Source organism: Stegastes partitus, unplaced genomic scaffold (assembly GCF_000690725.1).
Source record: "Stegastes partitus isolate 25-593 unplaced genomic scaffold, Stegastes_partitus-1.0.2 Scaffold559, whole genome shotgun sequence".
In the NCBI taxonomy this organism is placed as follows: Eukaryota; Metazoa; Chordata; class Actinopteri; family Pomacentridae; genus Stegastes; species Stegastes partitus.
The window spans coordinates 155,553-175,017 of NW_007578290.1; the positions used below are offsets into that span (position 1 = coordinate 155,553).

The 19,465-nt window shown below is 47.8% G+C and overlaps 3 protein-coding genes across 7 annotated transcripts in view; 1 reads left to right on the plus strand and 2 right to left on the minus strand.

Moving 5' to 3' along the window:
• The window catches only part of blvra (biliverdin reductase A), a 6,402-nt gene extending 2,113 nt beyond the window's left edge, over nucleotides 1-4,289 (minus strand). The window contains exons 1-4 of one of the 2 annotated variants that reach the window (XM_008288447.1): nucleotides 4,208-4,289; nucleotides 2,345-2,469; nucleotides 1,242-1,361; nucleotides 243-340 (exon numbers count right to left, since the gene is read on the minus strand). In XM_008288447.1, coding sequence (XP_008286669.1) covers nucleotides 243-340; nucleotides 1,242-1,361; nucleotides 2,345-2,463 — 337 coding nt within the window. In that variant the 5' untranslated portion in view covers nucleotides 2,464-2,469; nucleotides 4,208-4,289. Of the gene's footprint in view, nucleotides 1-242; nucleotides 341-1,241; nucleotides 1,362-2,344; nucleotides 2,470-3,689; nucleotides 3,881-4,207 lie in introns of those variants that run through there. The other variant, XM_008288446.1, reaches the window with a different exon arrangement.
• Nucleotides 4,290-6,691: 2,402 nt separating this feature from the next.
• On the plus strand, nucleotides 6,692-11,029 carry coa1 (cytochrome C oxidase assembly factor 1). 4 transcript variants are annotated; one of them, XM_008288450.1, is made up of 6 exons: nucleotides 6,692-6,730; nucleotides 7,409-7,509; nucleotides 8,085-8,236; nucleotides 10,202-10,278; nucleotides 10,686-10,848; nucleotides 10,885-11,029. In XM_008288450.1, the coding sequence occupies exons 2-5, from the start codon at nucleotides 7,416-7,418 to the stop codon at nucleotides 10,816-10,818; spliced, it is 456 nt and encodes a 151-aa protein (XP_008286672.1). In that variant the 5' UTR covers nucleotides 6,692-6,730; nucleotides 7,409-7,415; the 3' UTR covers nucleotides 10,819-10,848; nucleotides 10,885-11,029. The 4 variants fall into 4 exon arrangements, with proteins under 4 accessions (XP_008286672.1, XP_008286673.1, XP_008286671.1 ...); XM_008288451.1 differs by having other exon boundaries at nucleotides 10,686-10,844; nucleotides 10,881-11,029; XM_008288449.1 differs by having other exon boundaries at nucleotides 10,686-11,029.
• A 2,573-nt stretch (nucleotides 11,030-13,602) lies between these two features.
• The window catches only part of rnf31 (ring finger protein 31), a 29,420-nt gene continuing 23,557 nt past the window's right edge, over nucleotides 13,603-19,465 (minus strand). Inside the window, exons 19-23 of the mRNA XM_008288453.1 lie at nucleotides 18,491-18,601; nucleotides 17,400-17,448; nucleotides 16,319-16,415; nucleotides 15,364-15,529; nucleotides 13,603-13,796 (exon numbers count right to left, since the gene is read on the minus strand). Coding sequence (XP_008286675.1) covers nucleotides 13,746-13,796; nucleotides 15,364-15,529; nucleotides 16,319-16,415; nucleotides 17,400-17,448; nucleotides 18,491-18,601 — 474 coding nt within the window. The 3' untranslated portion in view covers nucleotides 13,603-13,745. The remainder of the gene's footprint in view (nucleotides 13,797-15,363; nucleotides 15,530-16,318; nucleotides 16,416-17,399; nucleotides 17,449-18,490; nucleotides 18,602-19,465) is intronic.

Sequence of the window (19,465 nt, forward strand, 5' to 3'; positions counted from 1 at the left end):
TGTTGATTTGAGCTGTCATTTAGGAAATGCAACCAGAAGCTGCAGATTGCAGATGTTCATCCCAAACAGCTTCCTCACAGTGTTCATACACCACTACCACCATCAGCAGGAAACTGGATCCAGAACAAACCTGACTTTCAGTTCAGTTTAGTTTCACACCTGAACTACTGCAGTTCTTTGACAGCATTCCTCCAAACTGAGCTCCTGACCTTCTCATGTGAGTAATAACAAATGAAAGGTACCTTTCTCCTCGGCTAAACCGTAGAGCTCCACAGCAGCCTTGTGGTTCATGGTCATGGGATACTCCACACACACATGCTTCCCTGCCTGTAGGAACATCCTGAAGAGACAGGAGGAGGAGGGTTCTTGGTTCAAACAGGAACAACAAAACGTTCTGAAGGCCATAACAAACGTATTCTTTTGAGTAAACTGTGACACCCATGGCCCTGTACTCCATGTTGCAGGTGATCTTCCACAGCAGCGTTTCAAGCAGCCGAGTGTTCACACATCCAGCAGACACAGCATCCTGCCAGCCTGAACATTCAGCTTACAAGATGTACGAAACCACAGCCTGCAGAGACGATCACACAGCGTCACAGAGCAGCTCAGGACCACACAGGGGGATCAGGTGATAGCCAGTGGACAGAACCCTGATCCAGTTTGTGCTTTCTATTAAAACCACCAGCTGTGGTCCCGCTACAGCTCACCTGGTTGAGCTGGCGTCCCATGAACAGGGGCTGTAGTCCCCGATGTGGAGGTCATGGGTTCGAATCCCGCTAATGGCCCTTTTCTGCAGGTTCTTCCTCCATTCTTCTCCCCACCTTCCTGTCTCTCTCTCTCAACTGCACTCTCAAATAAAGGCACAAAGGCCAAAAAAACCCAATCCACCAGCTCTGTGGCTGCAGGCTGCTCTGTGTGAAGGACATAAATGGACCAGAGGACTGAAGATCAGCGACTCTGCTCCTTTGTCTTCTGACTATTTGGTGTCAGAAGAGTTCAGGGGCTGCAGCAGGCAGATTATAAATGCCTGTGCACATGGATGAGCCCTGATTATATCATCTGGTTCCTACTGACAGCTCTAGGAGGAGGTGATCTAGATCCAGTGGCTCAACAACCATTCATGACCCTTGATGCTGTAGACTCTCTCTTCCTACCTTTACAGGTATTTGTTCACTGTACAGGTGTGTTTAGTGGCACAAATCCAGTTCAGACTCCTTCCAGTTACATATCAGATGTCTCACCTCACGTTGTCTTCATGGGACACGTTCTCAGTGCAGATGAAGGCCACATGGATGTCTTCTCTGCTGATGGCCGCCTCCACGGAGATCTGACTCACTCCCTGCTGGCTGTCTAGGCTCCTCCTGTTGGCACAAACACACCGGGCACATCCATGCTGACATTAAGGTCAGGATCTAGACTGTGCATTCTGAACTGCTGCTCCGGTTTCACGATCGTTGTGTGTAAAAAGATCTGATCCATATGTGATGCACTCTGGTTGGCACCAAGGTGTACCGTGTTGGCTCGGAAGTGTTTATAAGAACCGTGCTTCTCAGTGGACACAGTGACAGGCTGCGAGAACAACACCTATGGAGATGTTCAGTGAAGGCTCTCTATAGCTGAACCTGGTGCAGTCTGATGTCCAGCTCAGCAGTCAAACACAGAACACGGCCTAGAAAGTATCTGTTTTTCTTCTTTGAAGTTTTTCCCTGTTATTGCTTTTCAACACTGAATCCTGGTCGATATGATTTGTCTTTTCAAAAAGACTTTACAAAAAGTCAAAGTAACAACAGATTTCTACAAAGTAATGCAGATGACGTCAAAATATAAACAGGAAACTCTGTGAACAGAGGATTAAGTGTTCAAGCCTGAGTCTGAGCAGAAAGGCCTCCATCAGCCTGCACACCTGGGGATTAGAAGCAAACAGCCCTTTTCAAGTCCACAAATACTTTCTTGTATTGACGTCTGAGTTCTAACCCGGCCGCTCCAGAACAGTCACATGGCGGTCTTTAGCTGTGGCTGCAGCTTTGGGTCCCTGACTTGCTGAAGAGCCTCAGTCCCCCTGCAGACTGCATCAGATCGTCCTCCATCATCTTTCTACACTTTGCTGCAGTCATTCACCCTCTACCTGCACAAGCCTTCCAGGCTGCTGCCAAGAAGCCCCCATGTTATGATGCTGCCACCACCATGCTTCACTGTTTGTGCTGATGTACAGTGTTCATGTCACAGATCTCACTGACGGTTCTGGACCTGCCTCAACAGCAGGAACCGGAGACTCTTTTCTCTTTTCCTGGACAAGGTTGCCCAGACTTGTCCGGCATCTCTGCCCTGGACCTGGTGTAGTTACCTGGATATGAATCCTCTGACAGCCAGCTTCTCTGCAGGACTACCGGGCACTGGAGCCAGCATGTCCCGGATCCTCACCCAGCCCGCAGTGCCAATGCCGACCACCACCGCTCCGAGCATCGTGACCTCCAGAAAGAAACACAGCCGCTCAACAATAAGGCCAACAACATGATCACAACACACTCCAACCCAGGGCCGGCCCTGACCAGTTAGGTGCCCGAGGCAAGACTGTAGGTGGCGCCCCCTAGCGTCACAGTGAAGTTCACTCGTAACTTTTATACAGTAACACAAACTGTCTGCATGTATTCAAGCTTTTGTTTCAGTATAAACAACACACTAAATGAAACTGAAGAAACAAGTGACCTAAATTTAAAATACCATATAAACAAGACTTTGAACAGACATAAAACATGTTCTATAGCTTATCTATGTTCTACTATCTACAGAACAAGGGGCTGTGGACCACTGAGGAATCTGATGTAGAGCTGCTCTTGTTTGATTTTAAACCCTTGCTAGTAAAAAGAAAGATGTTTAGTTTTGCTGTAAAATGTTTCAGTTGCTGAATAAAATGTGAATGAGCTGTTTGTCACTCATTGTCAGTTAGTTTAATGATGAAGCTCTATGGAGCTCAGAAAGTTCAAAGGTTGGTTGGTTGTCAACCGGCATTCACACACAGAGTGAGATCAGGGCAGGTTCACTGTCAACCACATGGCAGGAGGGCAGGAGAACTTAGAGTGCTTCAATTTATCTGTTGAACAATCCTGTATTTTTATATATATATATATATATATATATATATATATATATATATATATATATATATATATATATATATATTGCTATCGTCTGAAATAAGCTAGCAAGTTAGCATTGCTCTGACAACAGGAACTACGATCCATTAACTTAACAGGGTTCTCAACAGAAATGTCTGACAGCGTAGCGGGGGTGTCTTAGCAGCACTCCCTGGCTAACTGACATGTATTCAGGCAAATATTTAACCACAAGCGCCGATGCAGTTTCTCTACCGTGGTCTGCTATTCGTTAGCGAAGACGTTACGTTAGCGTCGTCGCGGCTAACATTAACCGCTAAGACGCTAATGTGACGTCTTTGCTGCTAACCGTAGAGAAACTGCATCGGCGCTTGATGATAAATATTAGCCTGAATACATGTCAGTTAGCCGGGTACAATCAACGTGGAGAAGTGATCATTTTCCCGCTACATACCCTCGAAAACAACGTATCGGTCCAATTAGCAGCGTAATTTTTTCAGGCAGCAGCGCCGTCTCTCTGTTATAAGGCTGGAGACAACTTGCTGAAGCTAATGAATTCCATGGCATTGCCGTTACCGTCTCTTTCCTGTTTTCTTGCTCTTCTTTCTTTCCCTGAGCGCCAGACTCTTTCACACGCTTTATAATGTATAAACCGATCTGAGATCTGCAGCCAAACACCGCCTGTGCATTCCGGCCACGTCCCGTCCTCCGCTTGTGGCGCCCCCCTGTGGATGACGGCGCCCTGAGCATTTGCCTGCACTGCCTATGCCTGGAGCCGGCTCTGCTCCAACACGTGCTGGTGCTGAGCAGGCGGCCACCGGGGGGCGGACACCGGGAGGGTTCTGATTCACGGTACAAACCCTCCATCACAGACGGTATCAGTTGAGGACCGTCAAACGGGCCCAAACGAGTCTCCACCTGCGGGATGTGACCGATGGAAATAACTCGTAGAACCACAATGCAGACATGTTAAGGTCAAGAACGGAGCTTCTCCCTCCGGTGTCCGCCCCCAGCAGCGGTCCGGCCGGTCCTGCTGGTCCCGGCCGGTCCCGCCGGGCCCAGCAGCGAGCGGCTCCGTCCGTCGGCTGTCTTACCTCAGCTCGATCAAACGCAGCTGTTGTCGGTGTGACGGATAGAAGTCAGCTGGACAGAGATAGCCGAGCATGTAGCCGCCAGCAGTCCGCCAGCACCGCCCGGCTCAACACGGGGTGCGCTTGTTATGCTCCACGGCTCAACATCGGTGCGGGCGGAGCTATCAGTACAGAACCAGCTGCTGCTTTAGTCAGTCTGCGAAGGTGACGTCGCTGAAACTTTGTCGGAGCTTTACTGCTGCCAGGGGCTAGTCTCCAGCAGCAGCCAGGCCGAACCGAGCCAGGCTGAGCCTTACTGACGTCAGCTCTTGTTCGGTGGGCATCTTTTATTTCTCTTTGCTCTTTGGGCTGATTGGAGCCTGATCAGGATAAAACTCAACACCACCATGGATGTGGTGTGAGAGTCCACACGTGGCCATGAGGCCTCAGCTCAGCAGAATCAACCCAGCATGTGATGTCCACATGTGGATGCTGGTCTGAGCAGGTTCAGTAAGTGGTGGTGCAATAGGAAGGTTGTAAACGGGCCTCATGTTCCTGCAAGTGGTTCTACAGGCCTCAGTGCATTTCTCTTTCAGCCATTTACACAAACACTGGCTGATGGAGCACTAATGAGACCTGCTGCCTTTAACTCATCATCCTGTTGAGCGGACCTCTGGTAGCGCCGCCGTGATGACTGCAGGAGTGAATGCTGAGTCAGCACAGACTGACACTCTGGTGTGTTTTCAAATGAAAGCCTCCCAGCATGGCTACAGCCAGAAGCAGATGATCTACACTCTAGGTCACGTTCCCATTCTCGATCAGTTGTTCTTCTCACACTGTGGGGATGAAGAGAAGAGGACTGGTTGTATTTCCAGACTCCTGTCGGGGCCACACTGCAGGCCGTTCAGGCTGCAGGTGGTCCTGGTCGAGTTTAACGACGTTTTCAGGTGGAAACGCACAACGAACCACCTGCAGCCTCAGATGCTCGTCCAGCCAGTTTAGGCGTCTTTATGAGCATCTGCCCATACTACAACAGTGAACTCTGAGACTGTTTAACGAATGTCTGGACTGTCTGATATCTACAGAATTCAGAACCAGCGTGAGACGCACCCACACACTGGTGACTGATAACAGCTGCCTGTCTGTACAGATAGCTGTGGTGGGCAGCACCATGCAGGGAGCTGGACACGAGCACGCCGTCACTGTGTCCGCTGGCCGGAGAAAACCTAAACGCCACAACTGGACATAGAGACGGTGGTCATGACGACAGTTACCAGGCTTCATCTACAGGCTCTGTGGTCACAGACGACTTCGACGTTCCATCCATCCATCCATTATCTATACACCGCTTAATCCTCATTAGGGTCGCGGGGGGGCTGGAGCCTATCCCAGCCGACTTAGGGCGAAGGCAGGGGACACCCTGGACAGGTCGCCAGTCTATCACAGGGCTACACTTAGAGACAGACAACCAAGCACACTCACATTCACACCTACGGACAATTTAGAATCACCAATTAACCTCAACATGTTTTTGGACTGTGTGGGAGGAAGTCGGAGAACCCGGAGAGAACCCACGCTGCACGTGGAGAACATGCAAACTCCACGCAGAAAGATCCCAGTGCCCCCACCGGGACGCGAACCGGCAACCTTCTTGCTGCGAGGCAACAGTGCTACCAACTGTGCCACCCTGCAGCCTGACTTCGACGTTAATCTCCATTATTTAACCACAGAAACAATAATGCATTAAATAAATAAGGTGTCTCACTTCTCTCATTTCTCTCATTCCTGGCACACCAGTCACACCGATGCACAGACTTTAGCCAGCAGGTGGCGCTAATGCACCCACAGTTTGTTTGCCAGCTGCATAGAAGATGCTGATGAAGACCAGACTGCAGTGCTGGGCTGGTTGGGTGAAAGGTGTTTGTTTGTTTGTTTGTTTGTTTGTCTTTTAACTTCCAGATGCAGCTTGGATCAGAGCTGGTTGTTTGCAAACTGGGCAACAAAGAGTTAAAAAGTCTGAACATGTTCAATATAACATACATGTATTTGTATATGTGTGTGTGTGTGTGTGTGTACCTGCGCTCTGAGTTTGCTCTAATCTGTGACTGCAGTGGATGCAAACACAGATGAAGAGCTTCTCGTGTACGTCTGTTCATCAAGTCAGTCGTCACCAAAATGTGTCTGAATTAAAAAGCTTTGTTTTTGTTTTGTGTGTCAAATATTCCTGTTTGATAAAAATATGATTAATTAATCTAATTAATTAGATACATTTTTAATCATGTCCCACCACTAATACACACACACACACACACACACACACACACACACACACAACACAACAACAACAACAACAACAACAACAATAGCTGAAGTACAGTAAGTGGAGTAACTGCTGAAAACAAACCGGACTAAATTATTCGGATGTCCACCGTCCGCTTCTTCTCTCCTCAGGGACACTCCGAAGACTGAAAGGAGCGCCCCTTCACACCCGATTGGTCGCAGCCTGTGTGACGTATGCGGTAGTAGAGCGGCAGAGTCGACAACAAGGTGAGTGCTGTGACCACAGGTCTGTGAAATAACGGCTGGAGCTGCAGGCTGCGGCTGTTTCAGCACGACTCACTGTCCGAGAATCAAGTGGAACAAAGGTTTTCCTTTTAGTCTGATTTATACCCGTCAGTTTCACTCATAAAGATCCCAGATAAAATGATAGGCGACCCGGAAGTCCCGTTAAACCGTCAAAATAAAAATGAAACGTGTTAGAAACGCCGGCAGAGCGCTTAGTGGGTGAATCCGTTCACAGCTGGAGATAAACGTTCGGGTCATAAATATATATATGTATAGAGATTATTTTAGTTAAAGGGCTACTAATTAATGTTTTGGAAACCATGAGAGCTTCACAGAGTTTCTGTCCAAATGGACAACATGTGTAGAGCCACCAGCAGGTGTCACTAGCAACCACCGTGGAGGTCAGACGGTTAAACGCTGACAACACGGAGACATCAGCGGAGGATGTACATGCTGCTGTGGACTGGTTCTGCTCCAGATGTGAAACTGATGGGACAGAAATGTTCTCCTCTGAAGGAAACAATAAATCTAATGTGTTCTCAGAGGTCCAGAACCAGAACTCACGCACCACAACACGCAGCACAGTGTGACCAAGAGTCCCGTATTACAAAACCCACTCAGGTGTTGTGTGTATTAACGACCAGTGTGGTTCCCTGTCAGGAGAAAGATGAGGGTCTCCACCAGCCATCTGCAGCAGCTCACCATCTTCACCACGATGCTGACCGGTGGAGGGGTCGGCACCATGTACTACCTGCTTCAGAGTGAGCACAGCGTTCTGTTCTTGTGTTCCATTTATTTCTTATTGGTGCTTTTACCTGCTGCTGTCTGAGCTTCTGTCCTCAGTAGTTTCACCTGTCTCATGAGTCACCTGACGTTCTCTGTCTTTGTCCTGCCTCCTGTCAGACCTTCCCTCCTCCTGGCTGAAGCCTTCCCATGTCCCTTATCTGTCTCCAGTGTGCATGATGTCTGTGTTTCTGTGTTTCTTGCTTCAGAGCTTCGTTTCCAGTCTGTCCATGAAGTCAGTGCGGGCTCTTTTATCTGTGCTTCTGGGGAAAAGTGGAGCTTCTTAAGTTTTTTATTCTTGAGTTCTGTAGTTTTATGTGTCTGACCTAAAACTCACTTTAACTTGATTTGTGAGTTCAGTAGCTTTCATATCTGACTCTGTGCGTAACAGTTCAGCTGCTCATAGCGTCTCCACAGCCTGGATGGTGTCCATGAGCCACCAGCTGTGGCCTCAGCTTCTGCTGAATAGAAACCTGCTGCTAGAAAGTTTTTATGGCCAATGCACAGTAAAGCAGCGTTTTGTTCACTCCCATGTACCTTTCTGTCCAATTAGAAAGGTTTGCTGAGTCAGACTACCACAGACTGGCGCTGCAGGAGCTGGAGGCGTGTGTGGTTGCCATGGAGAGCCTGGGGGCTCCACCTCTGAAGGTCCACAACATCCATCTGACTGACAGGAGCAACCGTGTAGCTCAGCACACTGCACAGGTAAATATAAAAATGCATGAGGGTGTTCCTGCCATGATGAGAGAGGAGCAGGAACCTGTTGATCACTGAAGCTAAAACACTACTTTCACCACTCAGTGCATCTCAGTACAGGTGCTTGTTTCTGCAGCTGCACATCAGAGCTCTACAACGTCAGACTTCATTCATTTGAACATGATATTAGGGAGGTGCATTTAGGGCTGGCACTGTCCCATAATGGAGGACATATGGAGATCACTTTAGTTTTTGGGCAAATCAAAGTGAATTTAATGTTGATTGAAGATTCATTGTGAAAAATACCAATAAACTCATCTGTTTTCTAATGAGGGTTTTTTATTAGCTGCAGTGGAGGCAGTGTTTTTTTCGGCATCGCCGACTGACTCCATGTGGGGTGCAATGCATAGACTGTACCAGAATATTACACCATAAAGGGTTAGTTAACAGTAAAATAGCGCCATCACATAAGCCTCGGTCACACCCGGCCGTATGGCTCCTACGGCCCGTCTGCGTCCAAAATACCTGCAAAGTGGAACGTGCCACGCAAGGAAAATGTGGAGGTCTCAGACAGCCCGCGAGCTCATAGGGAGGATCTCTGACACGTCAAAGAGATTCTACGACTTCTCTGCGAACAGCGACACAGCGACTGCAACCTGCTCCCCGCCAGGAGTTTGCTGGTGAGACGTGCAGTTTTATAAATACTGTGGGAAGAAAATCCGTGGTTTAAGATGCACGTCAATGAGGGAGCAAGCGCCCCCATGTAAATGGTAAATGGACTGCACTTCTAAAGCGCTTTACACTGTTTCTCATTCACACATTCATACACCAACAGTGACAGAGCTGCTGCCTGCCATCGGGAGCAACTTTGGGTCCAGTGTCCTGCCCAAGGGCACTTGGACTGTGGAGGGGATTGAACCACCAACCTTATGATCAGAGGACAACGCTCTACCACCTGAGCCACAGCCGCATGGCGCACACACTCACAGCTCAGGAACTAAATCAAACGCACGGCGGGCGCACATCACCCCACACCACGAGTATAAAAGGCGCGCTCACGGCGCACGCTCACGTTTCGCCAGTCATCGTCCATTATCTATACACCGCTTAATCCTCATTAGGGTCGCGGGGGGGCTGGAGCCTATCCCAGCCGACTTAGGGCGAAGGCAGGGGACACCCTGGACAGGTCACCAGTCTATCACAGGGCCACACTTAGAGACAGACAACCAAGCACACTCACATTCACACCTACAGACAATTTAGAATCACCAGTTAACCTCAACATGTTTTTGAACCTTGTGGGAGGAAGCTGGAGAACCCGGAGAGAACCCACGCTGCACGGGGAGAACATGGAGACTCCACGCAGAAAGATTCCGGTGCCCCCACCGGGACGCGAACCGGCAACCTTCTTGCTGCGAGGCAACAGTGCTACCAACTGCGCCACCCTGCAGCCCCCAGTCATCATCGATTGCGTTATTGCTTCAAACAAATAATAGATATACCATAATCTAATCAGATGTACGGCTCAGGACCCTGGACAGCACAGCGCCACCTGGTGGCTGCATGTCTCAGCGCAACGGCCGCTTCTTCTGTCACCGCCTCAGTGTGACTGGATGGAAACATGTGATCACGCTCATTGTTCATCATCAACGGCACAGTGGCCACATGTTTCCTCACACAGAATAGCAGACGTGATAACTCAGTCAGCAGCTCACTGATCCCAGTGCATCCATGACTTTCTCTGAGCGTTCCGTCTCTTCCTGAGTGGTGAGTGTGTGCCAGGTAAACTCTAAAAGTGAGAACAGTTTGCTGCTTCATGGTCCAGGCCTCTGTTGTTGTGCTCTGCGGGATGCTACAGCTAAACTACTGCTACGACTGTTGAGACTATCAGTCCTTCCTCTGCTGTCTGACCCGTGTGTCTTTCATCACTGTGCTGAGTCAACCAAACTAGCTTCCACTTGCATTGTTTTGCAGATAAAGATCCCTGTAACTGGGTCCAAAACTGGGGGCTACCTGTATACGTCTTCATGTAGAGACCCTGATAGCAACAGGTGAGTGCCCCGCAGGTGATGTGGAGATGGATCGTTGTTCAGTCTATTGTAACAGTGGTGTGTTATGTACGGGACTGATGGGTGTTCAGTGTGTGGCAGCCAGTGCTTTGACAGTCTGGTATGGGTCATACGGCTGATTCATACAATATCTTCTCCCTCAGCATCAGCGTGACACGCATGTGAAACAGTAATTAGTCTCATGGAAATCAGTTTTATTGTCACATTTTGAAAGCAGTGTGTCTGAACACGTGATGTACTGTGACAGCGCCATGGGGAAAATGAGCTCTTTAGCTGATTATCTCCACATATCCCAAATAAACCTGGGATATGTGGAGATCTAATGCATTTACATAGTCGGTGCCTGGTGGGTACTGATCTGGACAAACTGTGTCTGTCCCTCCCTGCAGGTGGCGTCTGAAGGAGGCAGTTCTGAAACTCAGGGAAGGACAGACCATCGACCTGCTGGATCCTCCACCATCTGCTTTACCAACAGCAGAGAACAGACAGGCTGTAGAAACAGGGCGCTGGCATGAATCATGAACTCATGACAATAAACAAAGTGGAAGCAGTCTAACGGGTCCTGTAAATGCAAAATGTTCACCCAGTGGCAAATCCTGAACTCTGTCATTAAGGAGAAAGCAGCACATGCAGCTGTTCCAGCACCACTGGGCTTCCAACTCACTGTTCTGGATCGTTGTGCTGCACCTATGAGTTCTTTTTGTATATTTCATATATATACATATATATATATGTGAGTGTGCTTGGTTGTCTGTCTCTAGGTGTAGCCCTGTGATAGACTGGTTACCTGTCCAGGTGAACCTGCCTTCACCCTGAGTCAGCTGGGATAGACTCCACCCCCCCATGGCCCTGGTGAGGATTAAGGTGTAGAGATGATGGATGGATTATATATATATATATGTATGCATGTATGTATGTGTATAAAAATGCAGACATGTTGTTAAACCGACTCTTGTGTTGAACTGTTTAGTCGTTGCTGTTTGAGTTTTTACTTTGTTTTCTTTTTAAATGGTAAATTGTCTGCACTTACATTAGCTTTTATTCAAAGCGCTTTACAATCTGTTTCTCATTCACTCATTCACACACCAGTGGCGACAGAGCTGTCATGGGGTTAGGGGGTTAGGGTTAGTGCCTGCCTGCCCACAGACACATGGACATGTGGACGTGTGGAGGGCGGGGCATCGAACCAACAACCTTGCGATTAGTGGACCAGCAGCTGTGCCGCCTGAGTCACAGCCGGCCACCATAACATGAGGCAAGAGATGCTGTGAAGAAAACCCTCAAATAAGAAAACAAAACCATCTTAGAGCTGCTGAAGCTGTGTGCTCGGCCTACCGTTTAGATCACAGCTCGCTGGCGTCACAGCCCTCGTCTCACCCGACCCCCCCTCAGTCTGCTTCTGGCTGAGGTTCTGTTTTCTCCTCCCCGTTATAGGACTTCGTCTTTTCTTTTTTTTTCGGTCCCTTCCTGCCGTCTGCTGGCTCACAGGGAATCCAAAAGCAACTCTGGATTGTTGGCGTCTCTGTTCTTTGTTCTGAATTGGTCGGTCTGTGCGTCACCATGTGAATGCTACGAGAGGACCTGTGGTGTGAACGGGCGCTTCATGAATAACATTTAAATTAACTGAATTGAACTGAAAGCATATCCTACGTGGTGTGCCAGAAAATATATATTTCAAACCCAAACTACAAACTAGGAGTTTTGTCCTTATATAGAACTAAATGAAGACTGACAGGGCGTCAGGCTCTGGGACGTGAAGCCAGTGCAGAAGTGATTTTAAGCTGCGTTCTTCTACCAGCGAGCTGGAGGCCAGAAAGAAGTCCGACCTTATAGAAGAGAGGGTTCGGGTTATAGATGATAAAATGACTTTGTTTATAACTTGGTACGCATCTTCCTAATGAGCTTATTATTTTTGAGGTTATTCTAATTTGTACCTGCTCAGCATGGAGTCGCTGACACAAGGAGCCATTTGGTGTCTTTTCCAGTCCTTCAAGAGGAACCACGTAGGACGAACAACGAGGTGACACCTGACTGTAGAGACAGTTCAGCTACAGCTGTATTCAAAAGATGAGTTATTTTAGTCATAATAAGCAGTGAGTACACACTCCACACATATCTCAGCAGCATCTTCTTAAACATGTGTCATAAGAAGTCCTTTGTCTTTGAGGGAGAGCAGAGAGGAGCCACATCAGACGGTACGTCTGTATGTCAGTACTCAGGGAGACTTGGACTCGACAGTTGTCTTCTGTATGTGCAGAGGCTGAACAGGCAGCAATGACTCAAGTGAAACATGTGGGACAAGGTCTCAGATGAACCTTTATTTGGACACAGAACACAACATGCAGTCTGAGTGAGCAGCTCCTCCAGCTGCTCTGCGAGGTGGTCTTTATCTCCAGAACCCGTCAGACATTCTGCGGGTGTAAATATGTAATTAAAGCATTTCATTTTACACAACGTCAACAAAACAAACCAAATGTGCATCACAGGCAGGAATCATGGAGACGCCGTCAGGAGCTGGAACCAGTCGCTGTAGTTACAGTTAGGAAGATATCTTTGGTTTAACTTGGTTTCCTGGTTAGCTGCTGCTAACTGCTACCCTGCTCCAGTTCAGTGGATCAGACCAGACCTGGTCAACAAGCCCACCCACTGACCAATCAGATCCATGTCCAGGCCTGCAGGCTCTGGACAAGGAGAACAACACTGGCTTTACAACAACAGAAACATGCACGACCAGAGTCACGACCTGATAACAGACGTGAACCACAGCCAAACAACAGCTGGACGGGTCACTGAACGGAGCGTGTGTTTGATTTATAACATCTCCATGAGCGTTTACTGAAAGCTGGATGGCTTTTACACACACGAGGACTTTCTAGGATTTTCTAAATGCAACGTTCTGACCAAGTTCATCTTCTCAAGTTTTTTTTCCCTTGAGCTAAATATATATATATGTATTTTAAAATCATTTTCAGCTTTCTGGAACAACATTTAGAATGTTTCAGAACACAGTCCAGTACATGTCTATGAATGCTGTGTTGGTGGGTGGACCTGGATCAGGTCTGGTAGCCTGGAGGAGACCTACAGACTGGTTCAGTCCATCGACAAATCCACATTCCAGGGTTTCATTTTAAAATGCTGGATGATAATTTGAGAAAAAAAGGTAACAGCAAAGCCTCATTATGTTTCATACATTAATATTTGTTTATTAGTTTAGTTTTGGTCAGAGCTGCTGTCCAGTCTAAAGATGTCTCATCTGACAGTGAGCCAGTGATCCAGGAGAACTGTACGTCCTCAGACAGAGCTGCTCATGGTCCGACACCATCACAAGAACACTGGCAGATACTAACAGATGCAGAACCTGAGGGACACGGCTGCTATCTTGTCTTCTGTTGCTGGGTTTAGGTTGAAAGTTCAACAGGGTCACAGCTGAACAGGAAGTTGGGCGTTCATCATTTCTTGCGTGGCACCTTTTCACCAAGTGGTACTTCATCCATCAGTTTCTGGAGAAAAACCACAGAATTAAACATGGCACTTCCACATGAATCCATGCTTTTTCTTGTTCAAAACTTCCAGCCTCAGCATTGTTGTTCTGTCACTGAAGATGAATTAGCATGATGGAGAAATCCCAAACCTCTGAGCCACGGGGAGCTCATGGGGAGACCAATAATCAGTATCCAGCAGAGCTCAGGTACAACATTTGCTAAAAACCCTGAATACTGGCGATGAGATAAAGGTGTCAGAGCACACAGTGCATCACAGACTGCTGTGTAGGGCGGCGTGGACCACTGGTTGAATGGAGGACGGTGGCCTCGTGCGTTTCCATGTCATCACATAGACAGCTGGGAATAAGCAAAGAAGCTAGCAGAGACAGTGTGACGCTCTGGGAAATGTTCTGGTGGGAAAACGTGGATCCTGCTTTCATGTGCATGCTACTGGGACACCGACCACTGACTACACGCTGTTGGAGATCCAGCCCGTCATGGCAGCAGGATCCAGCAGCTTAGTGCTTCCTGCTGCACAGAGATCCAGGCACGGTTTAAGGAAAACAAAAAAAGAATTCAATGTGGAGTTGTTCCATCTCAGATCCTCAGGGGCTCACCCCTGACCTCCTCAAAATGTTCATATCATGAACTATGAATATATAAAGGAGGATCTGAATGTTCAGGTTGATGCATTAAGAACTTTTTAAAAAAGTTTCCTGCACTCCATGAGGTCATGTTTAAATAAATCAGGACTTTCAGAGATAAAAGCCAGAAATATTCAGTGCTGTTTCTCGTCATGGCACCGTCGATCACATGAGCTCTGGTTCTGGGTGAATTGAAATTAAAAAAACAAAAAACCAAACCCTGAAACGGTCATGACAACTCCCATCTCTGAGTCAGTCAGTGATACGTGAACCTCATGGTCTAGTTACACAAACCAATGTACGTATGGTTTTTAAATGTAATTTAAGTGAATCTAATTTGATGCTGTCATGAGAAAGTCGGGTTCCAGAGATGCAGTCTGAGGACCTACTCCTGAAATCTGTTCTGTTCCCACTTGATCTGTTATTTTTTTCTTTACAGGCTCTGCCAGGTTAAACCAGCCAATAGTGTAGAAGTGCACAAAAAAGGAAAGTTAGAGAATAAATATTAGTTGTAGTTCCAGATGTGCTGGTTGGTTGCTTATGTGTGGAGTCGACACGACCCTGCAGAGGAGGAAGCAGTGCAGAGAGCAGGGATGGACTTATGAACGATTGTCATTTGAATCATCTCACAGTGGCTCTAACATCTGGAATTTCTCCTTTACATGTGCAAGCCTTCTAACAGGAACAGCATCAAAACAAGAGACAAACTTGAGGTAAAAACATCAGAAACTCTTCCAGACTGAATCAGATGTAGAATCACGATAACTGACATGAAGCTCGTTACTGTTGTTGCAGGTGTGTTGGGGACCCAGGGAGGGGCAGTGAGGGCTGTGCTACTCTCAGGTTACTCCTCTGAACAATATTAATGCCTGTGTTCGACACACAACAACAGATGTCTACATCTGAACCAAAGGTGGCTGGCAGAGTTAGAGACCACTGACCTCCAGCAGCCTGCAGTAGAAGGTGAAGGTGTCCTCTCCGTCCCGGCGGCCATCATCCACCTTGTACCTCCTGCAGGCCAGTAGCAGCTCGGTGGAGCTGTAGAGGGGGGCGGGGTCGATGGAGCTGCTGTTGATCAAGCTGACCAGATACTCCCGGTAATGCTTCCTGGACACCACAACACCACCAGACTAGCATTAGCATAGAGCAGAGCATGTGATGCTACTACTGAGATTAAAACCACATATTGGTGAGCAGCTGACAGAGCAGCGGTTCTGTGATCGGACAGGAAGGTGAGGGAAGGACCTGCAGCAGACGGCCATGAGCGGGATGCCAACAAACTCCATTCTGTTCCTTTTTTCCTTTTTTTGGTAAATTCTTGTCAGAAAAACCCAACAAATTAAACTGACAATGATTCAGTGCTGACAAGCAATAACAAGGGGGACGTCCAAAGGGGTGAGTGGTTTTTATCTAGTGATGCTGGTCACGCTGACCGGCTAGATGCTGGACTAGACCTCACAGATCCACCAGCCTCTGCTACAGGCCCGTTCAGTGGCCTGAGCACCACACAGCTAGTTTAAACCAAGTCCAGTGTAGTCATGTGTCTGTATGTCATCTCACTAATAAATGAAGGAATCTGTGTCTGCACGTCTGCTCTTTGCCTTTCTGCACAACCGTTCGTACTTCACGTTGGGCAGGTGTATTGCTAGGTGTCAAGTGAGAAGTTATTCAGGTGAGCGGCGGCCATGTCTTTGCTAAAAGCTGTGTTGTGTTGAGCGTCCAGATCAGGCCTCTGGCTGCCTGGAGGTGGAGCCACGCTATGCCAGTGACAGACTGCAGCCTGTCCAGGGGGTCCCCAGCCTTCCCCCAACAATTCATCACACAGAGCAAAGGTTGGGCGAATGATTGAGAGAGATTGATGTTAAGAGCAAATAAGCCTGAATAAAGCCGTCATACTCGCAGAGTCCAGCATGTCCCGGTTGGGTCTGAGCTCCACAGGCGGAGTCTGGCTGCTGCCCGCCCTCATCCTTCTGTTCTATCACCCCACACAGGCCTGAAGAAAGAAAGGAACGAGGTTATGGGACAAGAAATGACAAAGCAAGGAGCAAAAGGGTAATGGACCCACAAAATGAACAACTCTTACAAAACCAGACGCTTTGGAAAGGATGTCCTGTCTGACCTGTTTTTACTGCTCGGATCTATTCCAGCTTCAACTAAAATCAGACACGTATAATTAGGAATGATGAGTAAAGGGACTGTTGCTGTGTTTAAAACATACACAGTCCCTGATAACCAGACTGAAGCCGTGCCAGCTGTGTTCAAAGGTGCCTGGACCACGTCAGCTTGGAAATTTCAAAAGCTGTATCATAACTACAAACCAAATGTAAGGACAGAATCTCCATCTGCCAATCAAAGCCATCATGTGAGTTTGTCTCCAGATGTGAAACCACTATTTTCACAAAGGATGAGCTCACACAGGAAATGCTGTGGAAGACGGCCGGGCCGCTGGAAATACCAAGACACACAGAAAGCACTCAGAAATAGTGATTCTAAATTAGAATCATAAAAACTGATGGATGAATTCTGAGTTAGACGTCTGGCCACCTGCACAGAACCACCTTCACTCTGTTGGTTGTGTGACTTTGTGCAGGTCTGAGGGTCCCAGAGGACCCCACTTCACTAATGACATGATCAGAGGTGATGAACGAGACGTGGAGACACGGAGGATGTTCACACTTCAGATAGCAGCTCCTCTCTTAGCTGTAATGGCACCATCATGGTTGTTGTTTTCATCTTATTTTTTATCATTTTAATGGTCTCTGGAGAAGGAACAAGAACTACTGCAAATTATGAGAAACGTTCCACTTGCACATGGGTGGACTTCCTGTTTCCAGTTATCAGGCTCTCTACTGGACTCCTCTGATTTGAATGGGACTGGGCTCTCGTCACTTTAAAGATTTCAAAGTAAATAAAACATGTTATATGTCATGACACGGCTTTAAAAAGGTAAAAGACACGGTGGGAAGTGTTGTCCTACCTGTCTGTGTTACAGGAGGAGGCTCGGTGTTGAAGGCCACTCCGTTGTTCTGTGAGTCCAGAAAGAACAACCAACAGTTATTTATCACACTGAGGTGCAAAACCCAACATGAGACAAACCTCAGAAAGCAGAACGGAGAACACATGACAACAGGAAGCCTCCACATCCAGACTGGTGTGGTGCTGGTCTCTCCCCTTTCCCCCAGGTGGGCGTGAGCGTGGCGTAAAATAAAAGCCACTGACCACTGCTCAACGCCGGACTGCAGAACTGGCCCGTGTTCAGTTTCTAATCAGTTCTGGGTTCTTTTACAACTAATCATTGCATCTGGTGCCTCAGTTCCTGAGCCTCCCCGTACGCTCCATGTGAAGCCTGCCAGCCATCCACCTTTACCTGGTCACTCCTGGAGACCTCCACCACGCCACCTACACTCACCTTCCTTCCTCTCCATCCACTGCTACCTTACTCACTTTCTGTTTAGTCCATATTGTTTAGTGCTTGTGTATTTTCGGCGTGCTGGCATCGGCTTTGTTTGTCACGTCAGGTGCGCTTTATTTAATCCTGAGTTATCCTAGTTTGGTGGTACCGAGGCCCGGTTAGTCCCCTCACTGGAGATCATTGTTCACTCTTGTTGTCTGTCTAGTCGCTGTACACTCTGGGCTGGAGCTTGTTTCCTGCCAGTTCTCGTGTGTTTCAGTGTTTCCTGTATGTATTTTGTAAACTCATAGTGTAAACTTTAATTCTTGTTGCCGTGTCTCTGTTGCTCCTGAGTCTCTGACCCGATCCGTAACACCCCATAGATGTATTGGGTACTATTCCTGTGTGCACACTGTTTCTGGAGGTTCATATTTCAATGCAGTGCACACCACAGACTAGTTTCAATCACCTCCATTACACGGAGCTGCATGGAAAAGTTTTTTTAGGCGACAGACTGTTTCTATGTGAAACAAAGACCACTTGTAGAAAGATTCTCTGATAATAACTCCTTTATCTAGTACCCCTGAAGCTGGTGGTGCCTTAAGCAGCTGCCATACCTTCCTATGGCTAACCACAGCCTGAGCACATGAGGTGTGTCTGTGTGTATACATCTGTACCTTCAGTAAAGCCTGCAGTCTGGAAGGTTCCCAATCCCTCAGATAAAAGAGGCAGTCTCTGGGATGATGGGCGTGGAGTCCCGTCACACTGCACTCATCCACTGCACAGGTCTGGAGTCAGAGGAGGAGACACTGTCACTGTTTAAGTCTGTCACATCACCGCTATAAAAACCCTGAGAAGTTTCCCCCGTTAGTCATTCCAGGTCATGAAATGTAGTGATTACACAAACGTACATGTTTATTAAAGAATCCTGTTTAGAGCCTGTGCACCAGTTAGGAGGCTGTAGCCTGAACACGGCACTTACTGGAGTCCTGAACTGGAGTCACCACTTAACAAGTGCCTACGTAGAGGATGAGTGTGGATGACTGCAGAACACTTGAAGGTTTGGCCAGAACCCGAGCTGATGGACAGACGTGCTGAGACGGCAGTGAAAAACGGCAGCTCATAACAAAGAGCGGCAGAAGACGAGGTAGGTGGAGCCAGCCAGCAGCAGGCGGAGTGCACGTAATGAAGCGAGGCATAAGGTTCGGTCAGAGGGTGACAGAACAACGTGGCGAGAATCGATGGAGAAGTCAGCATTCTTAGACTGCAGAAGTTGACCAGGTAGGCTGCCGGCTGCCTGTCCTGTAGGGTGAGGCCACGCCCAGAGACCAGAACACACAAGCATCCTAACCCTACATGGAGCCATCACAAAGCTTCCTAAAACCAGTCCTTGGCCTTTTCCTGCTGCACAGGTAGCCTTTGACAGTTTAATCACATTTTCTAAATATCTTCAGTATTATTTTACTACCAAGGACCACACCACAATCAACTGAGTTTAGAGATTTAATGAGGAAAGACAGTGTTGGGGGATGTGGAAGACAATAGGATGTACGGACGGTAGGATGTAAGGACGGTAGGATGTAAGGACGATAGGATGTAAGATTGATAGAATGTAAGGACGGTAGGATGCAAGGATGATAGGATGTACGGAC

What these genes read in the sequence shown, in the direction of transcription:
- coa1 (XM_008288449.1), top strand. Translation starts at nt 7,416, where the DNA reads ATGAGGGTCTCCACCAGCCATCTGCAGCAGCTCACCATCTTCACCACG. An exon ending in TAGCTCAGCACACTGCACAG is followed by an intron (nt 8,237 to 10,201) that starts GTAAATATAAAA and finishes ATTGTTTTGCAG; the next exon opens with ATAAAGATCCCTGTAACTGG. An exon ending in AGAGACCCTGATAGCAACAG is followed by an intron (nt 10,279 to 10,685) that starts GTGAGTGCCCCG and finishes CCCTCCCTGCAG; the next exon opens with GTGGCGTCTGAAGGAGGCAG.